The 14,907-nt window shown below is 34.8% G+C and overlaps 2 protein-coding genes across 2 annotated transcripts; both read right to left on the reverse strand.

Annotated features, from left to right (window-relative positions):
• Window positions 1-1,105: 1,105 nt before the first annotated feature.
• LOC144548120 (uncharacterized) lies at window positions 1,106-3,270 on the reverse strand. The gene is made up of 4 exons (XM_078296813.1): window positions 2,957-3,270; window positions 2,192-2,262; window positions 1,895-2,030; window positions 1,106-1,300 (listed from the first exon to the last, which is right to left on the reverse strand). Exons 1-4 carry the CDS (start codon window positions 3,096-3,098, stop codon window positions 1,212-1,214), a joined length of 438 nt encoding a protein of 145 aa, XP_078152939.1. The 5' UTR covers window positions 3,099-3,270; the 3' UTR covers window positions 1,106-1,211.
• Window positions 3,271-5,852: 2,582 nt separating this feature from the next.
• LOC144548117 (uncharacterized) lies at window positions 5,853-8,974 on the reverse strand. The gene is made up of 5 exons (XM_078296811.1): window positions 8,026-8,974; window positions 7,201-7,292; window positions 6,978-7,089; window positions 6,601-6,653; window positions 5,853-6,514 (listed from the first exon to the last, which is right to left on the reverse strand). Exons 1-5 carry the CDS (start codon window positions 8,906-8,908, stop codon window positions 6,287-6,289), a joined length of 1,368 nt encoding a protein of 455 aa, XP_078152937.1. The 5' UTR covers window positions 8,909-8,974; the 3' UTR covers window positions 5,853-6,286.
• Between the last annotated feature and the right edge of the window lie 5,933 nt (window positions 8,975-14,907).

A 14,907-nucleotide genomic window follows, 5' to 3' on the forward strand; every position in this document is an offset into this window, starting at 1 on the left:
GATTTGGAGGTATTATCAACAACCTGTGGCCCAAAAGAGATGAACTCTCTGTTCTGACATTTCACAATAATTTCTCTCATTGAGTATGGTTATGGGTGTAAAGTTAATCTCTTGACTGGATAAGAAAAAAAACCATCAGGTAAAAGTTGTAAGCCTATTGTTCCTTGTTTTCTATTTGATGCCTAATATAGGTACAGTTGTAACCCGACTGATACCTACACACTGGTCAAAGCCTCTAATAGGCTGTAAAAACTAGAAAGAACCTATTTAAGCCAAATAGGAGGCTCAACTGTGCCATAATTCATATTAGAATTGCAGAGGTACAATAACTAGGGAAAAGAACAGCCATCTTCTTTTTGAGGTAGCAGGCATTTTCCTAGTAATAAAATTTGTATTAAAGAAACAAAAACTATTTACAATGGCAGTACATCACAATATTTACAATGAAAAGAACAGCAGTTTAATGCTGATTATTTTCTATGGTATATTCAATCCTGTAGTCAAATTCTAAACTGAGCCTGGTGTCAGTAATCTGAATTCATTCTTTTCATTTATTCAGTTGATAAGATATCAATTTGGCAAAAGGTTAACAGAATCTTAGTTGCATTCGCTTTTCATTTTTCTTATGTTACATATTCCATTTGTGCTGTGGAACTTCAATCAAGGTTAAATAAGCAGAATCCTTGGTTTTATTTGTGAATATCAAGTTCTATGATTTGAAGCCTCTTATAGTCTCTCAAATAATGCATGAAGGTAAAACAAATAAAACTGTCAGATTTGGTGTTAATTTTGTAAATGATCGAGATTCACTTAAAAAGTAAATCACGACCATAATTTAGATTTTTTTTTTTTGGAGATAAACCAAGGTTCAGGCCCTTTTGTTTTTTATACCCCCGCACCCCCTCACACACACACACTCAGCTAATCCATGAAATAATGCAAATGCATAATGATGCTGATTCCATGAAAATAATGGCTCCACGATGCTTTACGTAGCAATTTTATCTAAGGTTTCGCTAAATTGCCAAATACGAAAAGAAAAAAAGAAGGAATTGGCATGTCTGGTACATTGAAAAAGTTAGATGATGAACTAGGAAGGACATTGTGAATAACTGCATTGTTTCGATTATAGTTAATTAAATTTCTGAAATGCCATCACATAACTTCTACATCTTGGATTCCTCTACATAGTTGCTACTAATCTCAGTATCTCACGATTTTAAACCTGATGCTGTCCCATTCTTCCCAATTTCTCTCTGCCTGGCCCGCTCAATTTTGCGCTTCCGCCATTCCTCCACAGCTGAAATTTTCAGGCATGTAATGCATTTAGGGAAAAAGAAAATCAGCATGCAAGTTCATTTTTTTCAAGGGAGGTTATGAACAGAAAAATGATTTTACTAGACATCTAATCCAGGAAATAAAATGAAAAACAAAACAATAGTTGAAGTGGGGAAATGCGATGCTAGACTGGTAAAAGTTGGTACAAGTGTGCCCTACATAGTACTGAAATAAATGAGGTGAGGCACAAGAATAAAGATCTGTCTCTGTCTCTGGTTTTATCCCTATACCAGTCAGGTTGGATAGAAGCACATGCTGACTATTGCCGATACAGTACAATTCATTTAGACCCTTATGAGCATGATAACATCAGAAATTTCCTTTAAAATTCAGCAGCATTTTTTAATCATTCATGTGTTTATCATTCTCTTAGTGCAATTGCCGCTTAATTTCAGTAACTCAGGCAGCTTTTGAGGTAAAAAAGGATTAATTTAAAGTAAAATTGAAGTGCATTGCACAAACATAGAGTTGAGGGTACCACCATCCCAACTGATATTTGACTAGTGATTTCAACCTTTAAGATATAAACAAATAGAACAATGTATATAAACTTAACCTTTTTGGCTATTAGCTTCATTTACTGCTCTCATATCTTGCAACCGCTTTGACAGGTCAACAGCAGCTGTCTGCTTCTCTGCATTCTCTGTTTCCACTTCTGAATCCGCAAAAGCTTCTTGCTCAATTTCCTTTATCTACTTCATTTATGAAAATAGAACGGCTAAACATGGAATTTTTGCATAAATCAGACAAAAAAAAAGCAGAGATAACGTCTGGATAAACCCAATGAAGATAGATCACTAGTAATACTTGGCAAATAACAAAATTATCTAATTAATTGGAATATTTAACTTACTCTCTTTATTAAATCCACAGGCTCCATGACACGGCGTAGTTCCTCTGATTCCCATATATATTTAAGTTGTGCTACATAAAGCAACAAAACAAATTTAGATGCTTCTCCACACCTGTATAACACAGATTTGACATAGTAGACAATGGATCTAAAGTGACACCTAATACTAACTAACATTTAAATGCACAGATAAATCAATGGTTACTGTACTAGAGTAACAATGCTGGTAAGGTTGGGCACTGGTACCAGATCTGTACTGGTTGAATCTCAGCTTGCAAAACCTTGGTTTTTTCTTTTCCAACTACTTTTATTGTATTGCTTAGTTTAATAACAGTCTTTTCCAACTATTTCTCCTTTGATATTGGTATATACAATCAGGATGGAATCATATCAGAAGCTAAGTAAATTTCTGGATAGTATTATGTATATGTAAATGCCTAAAATCCATACATTATTGTAGAATAAGTTTAGTGAGTTCAATAATATTCCAATTTTGACTGATTCCTTCCATTTATTGCAAATAATCCTAGAGATGCAAAAGGAAATTGGTGTGATTAACTTGCCAAAAAAGGAAAAAAAAAAGACATCAGTAGTTTCTTATTTTGTATCTCCATATCCTATAACTCAACAGTTATGCTTAATTTTAACCAGATAGATTTTCTAAATTCCGCAAAAGAAACTTCCAGCAATCAACAAGACCATACTGATTTAACTCCTCAAACTGTAACAAAAAATGGAAGAGGAAAGAGGAAAGTGAGATCTGACCGGAGCTGAGGCGGCGGGATGAGGAGGCGGAGATGTGGCGGTGTGAGAGCGAGGCGTTGCCGCGCAGGAGGAGGAAGACAGTTGCGAGGAGGTTGAAGAAGCACAGAGCGATGGTGGCGTTCTTATAGGAGAGTAATCGCATTGCTAGTTATTTCTCGTTGTATTTCAGATCAGAACGAATATCGTAATCTAATCTCATGTACTTTGTGAATAATTTCTGATATGAGAAGAGAAAGCCAGAAGAGAGAATCCACTATCCAACCACCACCACCACGGCACCACCAAGTAGAGACTGCCAGACTGGAGACAAGAAGGAACATGTATCCTCTGCATTAACTCAAAAGGGAATCTTTGGAGTTAATACATCTTGACCGTCTGATTTTAAATAGAACCAATCCAACCGTCTGATTTTAAAACAGGAACTCTTAAATATTAGTGCGGATCTAGTCTGCACGAATTTAAAGCAGATGAAATGGTTCAGATGCACTAACTCAAAAGATTCCCTTTTGAGTTAATGCAGAGGATTCGAATTCGATAAGGAGTACGCCAGTACGGAAACCAATCAACTGTGAATTCACCTAAAGTAACGCAAATTTTGATTTCAGATCTTAATCGTCAGATCTGTTTTGGCACGAATATTAAAAGGTCCCTTGCTTTCCATCCGGCCAGGATTCTGATCGGACGGTCATAATAGAAAATCAAAATTGGAGTTACTTTAGAGGATTAGAACTCGTCAATTAGGTGGTGAAATTAGGATTTCCAGGATCGTTTATTTCACATTTCATATAAATAGATCTGTTACGGATCCCTGATTGGTGGGCATGGACTTAGCGCCATAGTCACAAGATTTGCGAATTAAACCTGAATAATTCGTTTTTTTGGTGATGTTGAACCGAACGCCAAATTACCCGGATGACCAAACTTTGACTGAATTAAACCCGAAAATTTCGTGAATTTTATGAATTATTCAACGAATTTTCCTCGGAACATATTGTTTTTTGGGTTTTTTTTTTTTTTGCTCTCTTGCAGGACTGAGATCTCTGATCCGGATAATTCCGAATCATTCCCGAATTATAATCGAATTATTTCCGAATCACAAATTTTTGACCTCGCCGAACAGAACTCGAATAATTCATTTGTCACTATGCTTAGCGCTAATGGTAATCTGCTCTCTATTGCAACTTATACCCGGTATTTTCCAATGGATTGGTAACATAAGATCTGGTTTCCTTCTGTTTTTAATTGTATAATAGAGGAAGAGAACCAGTGGTTTTCCAAACGGATTTTAAATAAAAGTCAACTATTAAATTATTTTTTCTCAATTTAAATAAAAGAAAAAATGTTTCTACGAAAGAACACGTCCACCTAACATTTATTGACTTCAAAAGGCTAGATTTTTCTATGAAGTCTTCCCAAAAGTGTTCATAGAGATTTATGTATTTAACCGATTAAATTAATAAATAATACAAAGAGTATTATTGAGTTGACATCCTCTCACTCAGAGACTCAGTCCATAACCTGTGCTGTCTGAAAATAGCAGCTGTTGGTGTGGAATAGGGGTGGCAACGAATCAAATGAAATATGGATGGTTACGAGTTGTTGGTCGATTAAAGAAACAATGATAAATGATTAAATCGTGATATTTATTAAGTTAAAATTGTTAAAAAAATATATATAACCAATGAAAGAGAAAAAAGAGGCTGTTTTTAGCTCGCCAAGCCGGATTCAAATATCTTCTTTTTCTGAAGAAAAGGAACACCCTTCTATTCTTTCATCTGAATCGTTCAAAATCGATTACACGGCTTCAATTACATCTGATTCGTTTTAATAGATTATATTGATATAAGAGAAAAAAAATAATTAAAACTGTGTGATCAATTTTAAACGGTTCAGATGAAAGAATAGGAGGGTGCTCATTTTCTTAAGAAAATTTAAGAAAATGAGCAGATTTGAATCCCGCCAAGCTTATCACGAACCCTCCTTTTTTCTAGCTTAGGACATATTGTGTAGAAATTACACAGGATAGATGACCTCCTGAAAAGTCCCCGTGTTGCTGATTCCGCTTGAGTTTCATTTCTAATCTATTCCAACTTATTTGGAAATAAAGACTTCAAAGAAGAAGAAGAATGAAAGAGAAAAAAATAATAATAAATAACTTATTCTTTACCGTCCAATATTTTTAATTAGTTATAGTGCAGAAATCGTCCAACAAAAAATTCATAGAATTTTCTCAATTGAAAAAAATACACTGACAAGTATAGCGTTTATAAAACCTACAATCACAAAAAAAAAAAATACTGATAAAATAATATATGACATCTATTATATATATTTTGGTATTCCGTTAATAAACAAATAATATTTGACAATGTGCAAAAATAATTCTACGGACACTGATAAAATATGACAAAAGCAAATAATATGGGACGATATGCAAAAATAATCTATGTACACATATCAGTAGCATAATCACAAAATTCACGAATTAAATCTGAATTAAATCCAAATAATTCGTTTTTTTGTGATGCCGAACCAAACACTCAATTATTCAATTGACCGAATTTTGACCAAATTAAACCTGAATAATTCACAAATTTTACAAATTTTTTGCTCTCTTGTAGGACCGAGATCTTTGATCCGGATAATTCCAAATCATTCCCGAATTATACCTGAATTATTCTTGAATCACAAAATTTTAACCTCACCTCACCGAACCCGAATAATTCATTTGTCACTGGTTTTATTTAATCAATTTAGGCATATCTGAACCTTCAATTGCCGATTCGATGGTAAGAGCAAACACACAAATCAAGTTTAATCTAGATGGACCCAAATATGGTACAATATAATCTTATAAACTACAAGTTTACTTTCAAGTGCATAATGCTAACAGCCATTGTGCGTTTGGTATATTATTATATGTATTTCCCTCAAGCTGAAGAACTAATCAAGTCACAATCTTTGATAGAACAACACAAAAATTAAAACTAAAAATGTAGAACTTCAGTTTCCACCTCCAATAAAGAACAAAATAAAAATGAAGAATTCAATTCAAAGAACAAAAGGTCAAGTATTTCTACAATCATTCTGTCTAAAGTATACACGTCTCCGAGGCAAAGATCAAAAGGGACATACCTCATGAGAATTAGTACCTGATGCAAGGCGCTAAGCCTACAAAGACAAGAACACATTGCATTGTCGCTGATTATTGTAATGAGAAAAAAAAAGAGAAAGAATAACAGCAAGAAGGCAAAATGTTCTCTGTGAAAAAAACCAGAAACCAAAATTCAGAGGAGAAACAATAGAGCAAAAAATACAATAAAAAAAAGTCTATGCCTTCATCCTAGCCCTGCCCTTGGACTTCTTGTTCTTGGACTTGGACTTGGGTTTGATCTGGTGAAAAGTTTTGTAATCAGGTGCCTTGTACTCTGGTATGTCACGAAGACCCAGTTTTGACAGTACAAGGCAGTACGAATCCCAATCTGTTCTTCTTAGGTACTTGAGGAGCTTCTTCCTCCTCTGTACCATCTCTTGTAGTCCCTTTATCGAGTGCTTATCCTGCATCAGCGCCATAAATATAAAAATTCTCAATCATAGCATCTGATGTATATGGTGCATCAATGCTATTGGAGATTAGGGTTTACCTTTTTGTTCAGAACACTAGAGAGATGCTTGATTTTTGTTGTAAGCTGAGCAACTGCAAAACATAAGTACAGTGTTTTGAGTAATAATTCTTTCAAGTAGATAACCAATGTCATATATACCCGAGCAAAACTGCAAATTATCCCATATACAACAAAAAAGTGAAAAATCATTTATCTCATTAAATGGTCCAAATGTTCCCTTTCCCATTTGACTCAACAAAAAACGAGAATTTACTGTTCCTCATCACTGCTGCTCAGTGGCCTAACTGATATTCCCTTGAATTAGAAGGCTACACATGATATCTCTTATTTTGCCCCTAAACATATTTTGATGTTTTGCAGGGAAAATATGAAATTATTCTCAAAAGAAAATTCACCTTGAACTCGTGCAGAGCCACAATCTGACTCTGACATCTTGAACTCATCTCTGACTTTCTTGAGTTGCAATTTCATCTTCTCAGCTGAGGACATGTGATCAGGATGAAAATACTACAAAAAAAAAAAAATCAGGTTGTAAATAATATCCTCAAGTTGCAATCGAATCATGCACACAAATATATATAAATATACAAAATAAAATAATGAAAAACATTAGCACACCTTTTCTAATAATTGCTCCTGTGGTTCCTCATACATATATTTTGGTGTAACCAAACCTCCTAAGCTTGTCAAGATAGGCGTGCGCTGCACCCCTAATTGCCAAAAAATAATAATAACAATATTTATATTAAGATAAAAAATTATTAAGCACATTCAATCCCCTGCCTAATTTTGGTAATGTAGCTGTCAGGATAGGCATGCGCTGCTGCCCTAATTGTAGATTAGTACTGATAATTTATGTAGCTGTAGCCTCTCAAGTCAATGTCTCTTAGAGCTACTTAAAATATAAAAAAAAATGTTTCTAAGGAGACCGTTACAAATCAATATGAAGTGAAAATATAATATATACACATACAAATGATGATACCATAAAAGGCTTGTAGGGTATATGCTGATCAGTATGTAACTGGTTACAACCAACCATCGCTCTTAAAATCATTTGCCCTCTCCTCAAGTGTTGAAGTGGTAAGTCAATTTTCAGTGTTAGATGCATTCTGACAATTCACTTCTTCACTTCATAAAACTACCCAAATCAATCAGAAAAAGTTTGGTATTTAGTCTTTATACAGGGACAATGTAATTATGATTCCATATTTATGCGATGCTTATCCAGAGTTTTTTTTAAGGGAAATAAGGACATTATAGAACAAATAGAAGATAATTGTGCATATCCAATGCCTGATTAGTTTCTGTTAAAGAAACACAGAATAAACTTTTACTGGTTGGTACTGTATTTCATATACTGTAACCATTAGATGTCACAATTGCAATCTACTTGAAAAATGATAACAGGTAAGAAGAAATGGAAATGAAAAAGCCTCATACTCTTTTGAGCATCCTGATTTTGTATATTGTAAAGAGTTTCTTTGATAAACGAGAAAGGACTATCGTTCAATTTGGCCTCCTCCACCTCCAATTTTCTCAGCTTGACAAGCCTCTGGTTCAACTCATTCAAAGAGAACCCTTCTTTCTTTTTCTCTCCCCCTTCTGGCCTCAGCCTCACGAGCTTCTCTCCAAGCTCCTGGTGTGTATATTCCTTGGTAAAATGAGCAAATTCATTGCTCTCTTTCTCTCCTTCCTCCCCATCCCTCTCCCTCGCTTCTCTCCCAAATATCCCTTCCGGTAACTGACTGTCGGATCCAATAACAGATGATCCAGGCGGTGCTCCCGTCTGAGGCCCCCGGTTCCTGATGCTCTCCTGGAGACTCTTGAGGTTGAAAAACGAATCATTGCTACTGCGGGATTGTCGAAGATTCTGACGAATGGACTCGAATGAAAGGGGTGAACCGGATCCAGGAGGGTTGTTTTGGAGATTGGTTTTTAAAATATCCTGGAACTTAGGAGGGGAAAACGAGGAAGGAGGTGAGGAGGAAGAGGAGGAAGGGGAGTTGAGGCGGAAATTGGCGAGGCTCTTGCGGATTTCTTCGAGGGAAGCAGCGGGCTTTTGAGATTGAGGTTTGAAGAAGGAGGGAGGGGGAAGGGGTTCGGTAGGGATGCGATGGGGAGGTGAAGAGGGAGAACCGAGACGCTGTTTGATGTCTCTGAAGTAAGAGGAGACGTTGGATTGGGATTGGGATTGGGATTGGGATTCAGGCGGGGATTCGTCGGAGGGAGGGGGAGGGGGAGGGAAAGGGGAGGAGGAGAAGAGGCGGAGAGAGGGAAGTGGGGGGTGGTGAGAATGGGGTTTGAGCCTGAGGTGTAGAGCCATGGAGCGGAGGGGAGCGGAGGGGAAGGGAAGGGAAGGGACTGCGACCCGACGGGGGTTTATGGGTTTTCTTTTAAGAGCAAATCTGCTGCGATTCCAAAGGATCGCAGGATGCTGCTATTCCAATCTCAACCATTCATTTAACGGAATGCACGAATCTCGAAACAAGTTAGTTGTTACGCACAAATCTCAATATAAATGAACGGATGGGGTTAGAATCTCAGGGATCCTGCGATCCTTTGGAATCGCAGCAGATTTATTCCCTTTTCTTCTACATGTTTAGGGTTTTTTCAGTAATTCTTTATCTTGTTTAGCTTTCGCTTATCTGGTCCAAAGTTTCAAATGGATAGTATTACTATATTACGGCTTTTGAGTGAGTTGATTGTAGTTGTAAACGGGCTGTAAAGTGTAAACGGGCCTTCTAAATCTTGAGGCTGAAATTGGAAAATAATGTAAGGTGATGAATTAGATGGAGCAATTGAGCAAAGTTAGTGAGTGTTGTGTTTATTAAGAGAGAGTTTGATGAGAACAATTCAAAAATATATCAAAATTATTTAGATGACAAACTAAACTGTCGAAACTCATTTACTTCACGAGTGATGTGTGTGTATATATAAAAATTTCAAAATTTCAAATTTATTTAATACAAAGTCAAGTGATAAAAAAAATAATGAAAAAAAAATGCATAAAATAACTTATAAAAAATTTATTTTTTTAACCACTAGAATTTGTACTAAATGAATTTGAAACTTCCAAATTATATATATACACATCACTCATGAAGTAGATGAGTTTCAACGGTTTGAATTTATTTTCAGATTCAGTTCGATATATTTTTGGAGTTTTACTCATTTAACTCTCTTAGTAAGCACAAGTGCACAACACACTCTAGCTTAGCTCGAATTAGGTGTTATTGGACCTAAGAATTTTGAGCATATTTTATTAAAGTCTAAAGAAGTTTAAATTTCAGTTAAATAATCAAATACGAAATAATTTAACTGTGCAAATGACTTAAACGTTTGAGCTGTTAGTGAGATTTAGCATTTTTCTGCTTACAACTAGTTTGAATGGAGTAGGGGAAGGGAGAGAACAGAAATAAAATATATATATTTTTTTATCAAATTGTGTTTGGTTGATAAAATTATGGTGGAAGTAAAAAATGACAAGAGAAAAAAGATTTAACCTTGTATGATTATAATTTATAGAATTGATTTTTCTTAATTTGAAGTGCAATAGATGGGAAAAAAAAAGTTTGTTACAAATATTTTCATAAATAATAATACAAATATCTAACTCTATATCTTACCTATATAATTATTATCTAAATTTCTTTGTTGCAAATATACAACCATTAAATTTTTCATTAACCAAAAAAAAAATTAAGACAAAAAAAGTTAAATTTAATTATCTTTATTAATTATTCATTTATTAATTATTCACAATGAAGAGATTAATATGTTGATCTTTCTTTCTATTCCATTCTATTTCATTTAATTCCTCACATGCCATTCCTTCCTCAACTCTCCATAGTGGAAAAAACGTGCCGTGTCGTGCCATGTCGTGACTAACACGCTGTGACTTTAGTCTCGTGTCGTGCCGTGACCAAGTTAATTTTTCACGTACCGTGCTGTGACTAAAATATCAAGGGATGATCACGGCATGCGAATGGTCAAGACATGGGAGTCACGCCGTGCCTAAACGTGTTATGACCAAATGTGACTTGCGTGACTCGCGTAATCATTTAATCATAATTTAAGTTAGTTTATTCAACAATCACCATTTAATCTCCTATTCCCTAAATATGCCTAAACGTGCTATGCCTCGCATGACCAAATGTGTCTAAACGTGCTATGACCAAATGTGTCTCCCATGATCCTTATTGGAGAAGAGCTAGTGATAGCTTTTATTGTGATTCATCCCTAGCTCTTCTCACTAGTACAAAAAACTCTTTCACTGACCCTCAATCACCGACGGTTTTAACGTGTAACAGTCAGTGTAGAAACTGCGTGGCAAAATTGTAAATAAGAAGAATTTCAACACTGACTGTTCAATTGTAAACAACCGTCAGTGAATCAACACTGACTGTTTTTTTTTGTTAACCGTCAGTGTTGATCATAACCTACACCGACCCTTTTATTAAAAAACAGTCAGTGTTGAGCTGTACACCAACACTGACTGTTGTATTAAGGGAACCGTCAATGTTGCTTCACCCTACAGTGACTGTTTTTTCACAAAAACCGTCAGTGTTGAGCTATACACCAACACTGACTGTTGTGTTAAAGGAAGGGTCAGTGTTGCCTAACCCTACAGTGACTGTTTTTTTAATAAAAGGGTCAGTGTTGATAGTATGCTCTACAGTGACTGTTTTTTTTAATAAAAGGGTCAGTGTTGCCTCACCCTACAGTGACTGTTTTTTAATAAAAGGGTCAGTGTTGATAGTATACTCTACAGTGACTGTTTTTTTTAATAAAAGGGTCAGTGTTACCTAAGAGAAGATATCCCCACACAATTCATTTACTAAAATGGAGGCCTCCTTTTAAATTAGAACAGTTCATCACAAATCAGAGGTCTCTGATTAACCCAGTAGCCAATTAGATAATAATTGCACAGCAAATTATATGCACAAAATTCCAAAAAAGAAAAATCTACATTTCGCATATTAGCTAAACAAATTATACTTACAAATATCAATTTTATACAATTTCATTATTATTTGCCTCTTAAAATAGTGTCATTAAATGTGGACCGTGCATTTTCCCGTTATAAATCGACGGTTAATTTTTCATGAAATGATTCAAAGTTAATTTTTAAATGATCAAGGGAGAATCCTTAACATATACAACATAAATGATTTTAAATTTGATTATGGCTAAGTTGCGATCTGACGTATTGTTATTATAGCCATTTGATGGCTTGATATTCCGTAAGCTTGTTATTGTTGCATGACAGGTATATAGCATATGAGTTGTTAAGACAACATGAATGTACTAACATGCTATTTTATGTGTCTAAATCATTTACTAAGACGTAAAAATACGTTTTAACATTCACTATCTTGTAAATTTTACTAATAATAATTTTCAATAATTTTTTTTACGAAAAAAATGCCAAATTTCTTAATTAATTAGTAAATTTCACAGCTCATGCGAAAAACTAATAATACATAATAAATTGAATTTGTTCATCAAATAGTCACGACATGTACAAATTTAATTAAAATAAGAAAAATATAATTATTAAATATTTTACAAAATTTATGTCATATGTACAAATATATATTCTAATAAACCACATGTAACTTCTTATTTAATCAGTGAGCCTATCTCTCTAGATATTTCATCGATTTTTTTAATGTTGTAAAAATTCAAATCATTTGATTTGTATTGACACGAATATTATAGTAATTCAAAATTTGCATTACTACATAAAAAATTCATATCGTTCAATTGGTATTGACATAAATATTAAATAAGCTTAAAATTTTTAAATTGGATTAAATTAGTTCAAATTTCGATTGAATAGTTTGGATTCCAAACTCATAATTTTAGCTAGCTAGGTACAATAGATGATACGAAATTAGTTCAAATCATGTACATCTTATTATATAGCAGTTAGCACCAAGTAAAAAAAAAGAAAAAAAGAAAAAAAAAAAAGAAAAAAAAAAAACCAACACTGACGGTTCACCTTTAATAACCGTGGGTGTAGGTTCCTACATACAGTGACTGTTTAATATACAAAACCGTCGGTGTTGGTCTGTAGCATACACTGACTGTTTTTATAGAATAACAGTCAGTGTATGTCCTCTGTTTTGGCCGGGAAACAGAAAACGAAAAATTGAAAATTAAAAATTTTGAAGTGTTGGTTCCGAAATAGAAGCCGATCAGCCGCCAAAATTTTCATTTCCCCCTTCTAATTCATTTGCTCCTTCTCTCGGTGAATTGCTCTTCTCCCGCTCTCTTGGCGAACTGTGTCGATCAGCACCGAGCACACCTCCGCGAACTACTCTCTCGGCAAACTGTGAACCGAGCACACCTCCACTGTCTTCCTCTGAGATTCCCCAGCCGTCTTCCTCCGAGAACCGAGCACACCTCCGCCATCTCATCAGAGCACAGCTCCGCCATCTTGCTCTCTCGGCGAACTGCGAACTGAGCACACTCCACCTAATCCTCTGAGAACCGAGCACACCTCTGCCTTGCTCCACCGAATCAAAAAAAGCATCGCTAGGCTAATATTCCCTTTAATTTCTTAGTTCCAATCTTTTTTTCTTTTAATTTTGAGAAAAACCCTAACTTATTTTTCTAACGTTTTTGATTTTGGTACTGTTCAAAATTGCATACTGTACCAGTAACTTTTACTGACAACTTACCAGCTGCACCAGCCAAAATTTCAATTCTTGGTATTCAAAACTCCTCTTAAAGGAAGCCATCCAGATGCCCATAAGATATCCCAAGTAAGCTCCGACTTTTATTCTTTCTCACATAAAGGTATCATTACTGGTCTATTATCCATTGTATCTATAGCGTCGTTTGTCCTTTTTTGTATATATTCTTTGTAAAAGTATCTATTTAAACATGAACAGGTTCTCAGGGGTCTATATATGGAATATGAATATAAAAACTGGTACTTGATATATATTTTTGTGTATTTCACTATTTCTTAGGTACTTTACAGGGCTTTTATCACCATCGAGGGGGTTTCTTCTTTTATTTGGTCCCCCAGGAACAGGAAAGGTTTGTACTTCGGTTCATGTAGTTAGTACTTAGTAATTAGTATCTTTCATTCCATTTTATATTTCATTCCATTTAATTTTTATCATAGCATAGCTAGCATATCACTAACTGTTGGTATGTGACTAATTAACTAATTGACATTTAATAAAATTTCAGTATTTTTGAATCTTATATGGAGTCCAAAGGAGTGCACAAGGAGGGATCAACACAATGTGTGGCAATTCATTGAGGTGTGAACTTGTACACTTGAGTTTTAATTTGATACTTAATATTTTGCCTTCTTTGTGATTGAGCTCTCTCGGGTAATTATTTTACTTACATTGAGCATTTCAGAGCCCTAGGCAAAAAGGTGGCAAGGTGTATGGATTTTATGTCATGAGCCATTATGCAAAACCTAGCCATTATGCAATTTAATGTTTTTCCTAATGTATGTATTTTATGATTAAACTTGATTCATTTTTCATACAACTTGGATAAAATTAACTTCTTAATTGTATTAATGCAGCGTGATTTTCCGACAGAAAAATATACATCGACGCAACTTCATGCAATAACACGACAATGGTGTACATTTTTCTTGGACAACTTCTAAACTAGTTATAACAAATGCAATGTTGTTAATTTCAAATGCATATTTTGTTACTATGTGTTATGTAAATTTTACCATAGTGTGGTTTTTTTGTGAATGAATATGTTATGTTATTAAATTGTGTTGTCTTTTGATTATGTTGTATACATTATTTGCATGATCTTCTATTTAACAGTCAATGAATGTAGTATAGTACTATATATGGCTAGCAAAAATATGGAGGCTAGCCCGATACAAGCATAATTATGCCAAATTTTTTATGCCAACACTGACTGTCTTTTAACCATCAGTGTAGGGTACCTACAGTGACTGTTTTTAAAAAAACAGTCAGTGTAGGGTGCCTACAGTGACTGTTTTTTTTAAAAACAGTCAGTGTAGGGTGTCTACAGTGACTGTTTTTTTTAAAAACAGTCAGTGTAGGGTGCCTACAGTGACTGTTTTTTTTTTAAAACAGTCAGTGTTGGGTGCCTACAGTGACTGTTTTTTTTAAAAAAAAGTCAGTGTTGGGTGCCTACAGTGACTGTTTTTTTTTAAAAACAGTCAGTGTAGGATTTCTACAGTGACTGTTTTTTAAACCGTCAGTGTAGGCTATCTACACTGACTGTTTTTTACCCGTCAGTGTTGAGTATCTATACTGGCGGCGCCATCACTGACGCCTCAATAACAGTCAGTAAAGAGGTTTT

Source organism: Carex rostrata, chromosome 32 (assembly GCF_964058835.1).
Source record: "Carex rostrata chromosome 32, lpCarRost1.2, whole genome shotgun sequence".
Taxonomy (NCBI): Eukaryota; Viridiplantae; Streptophyta; class Magnoliopsida; order Poales; family Cyperaceae; genus Carex; species Carex rostrata.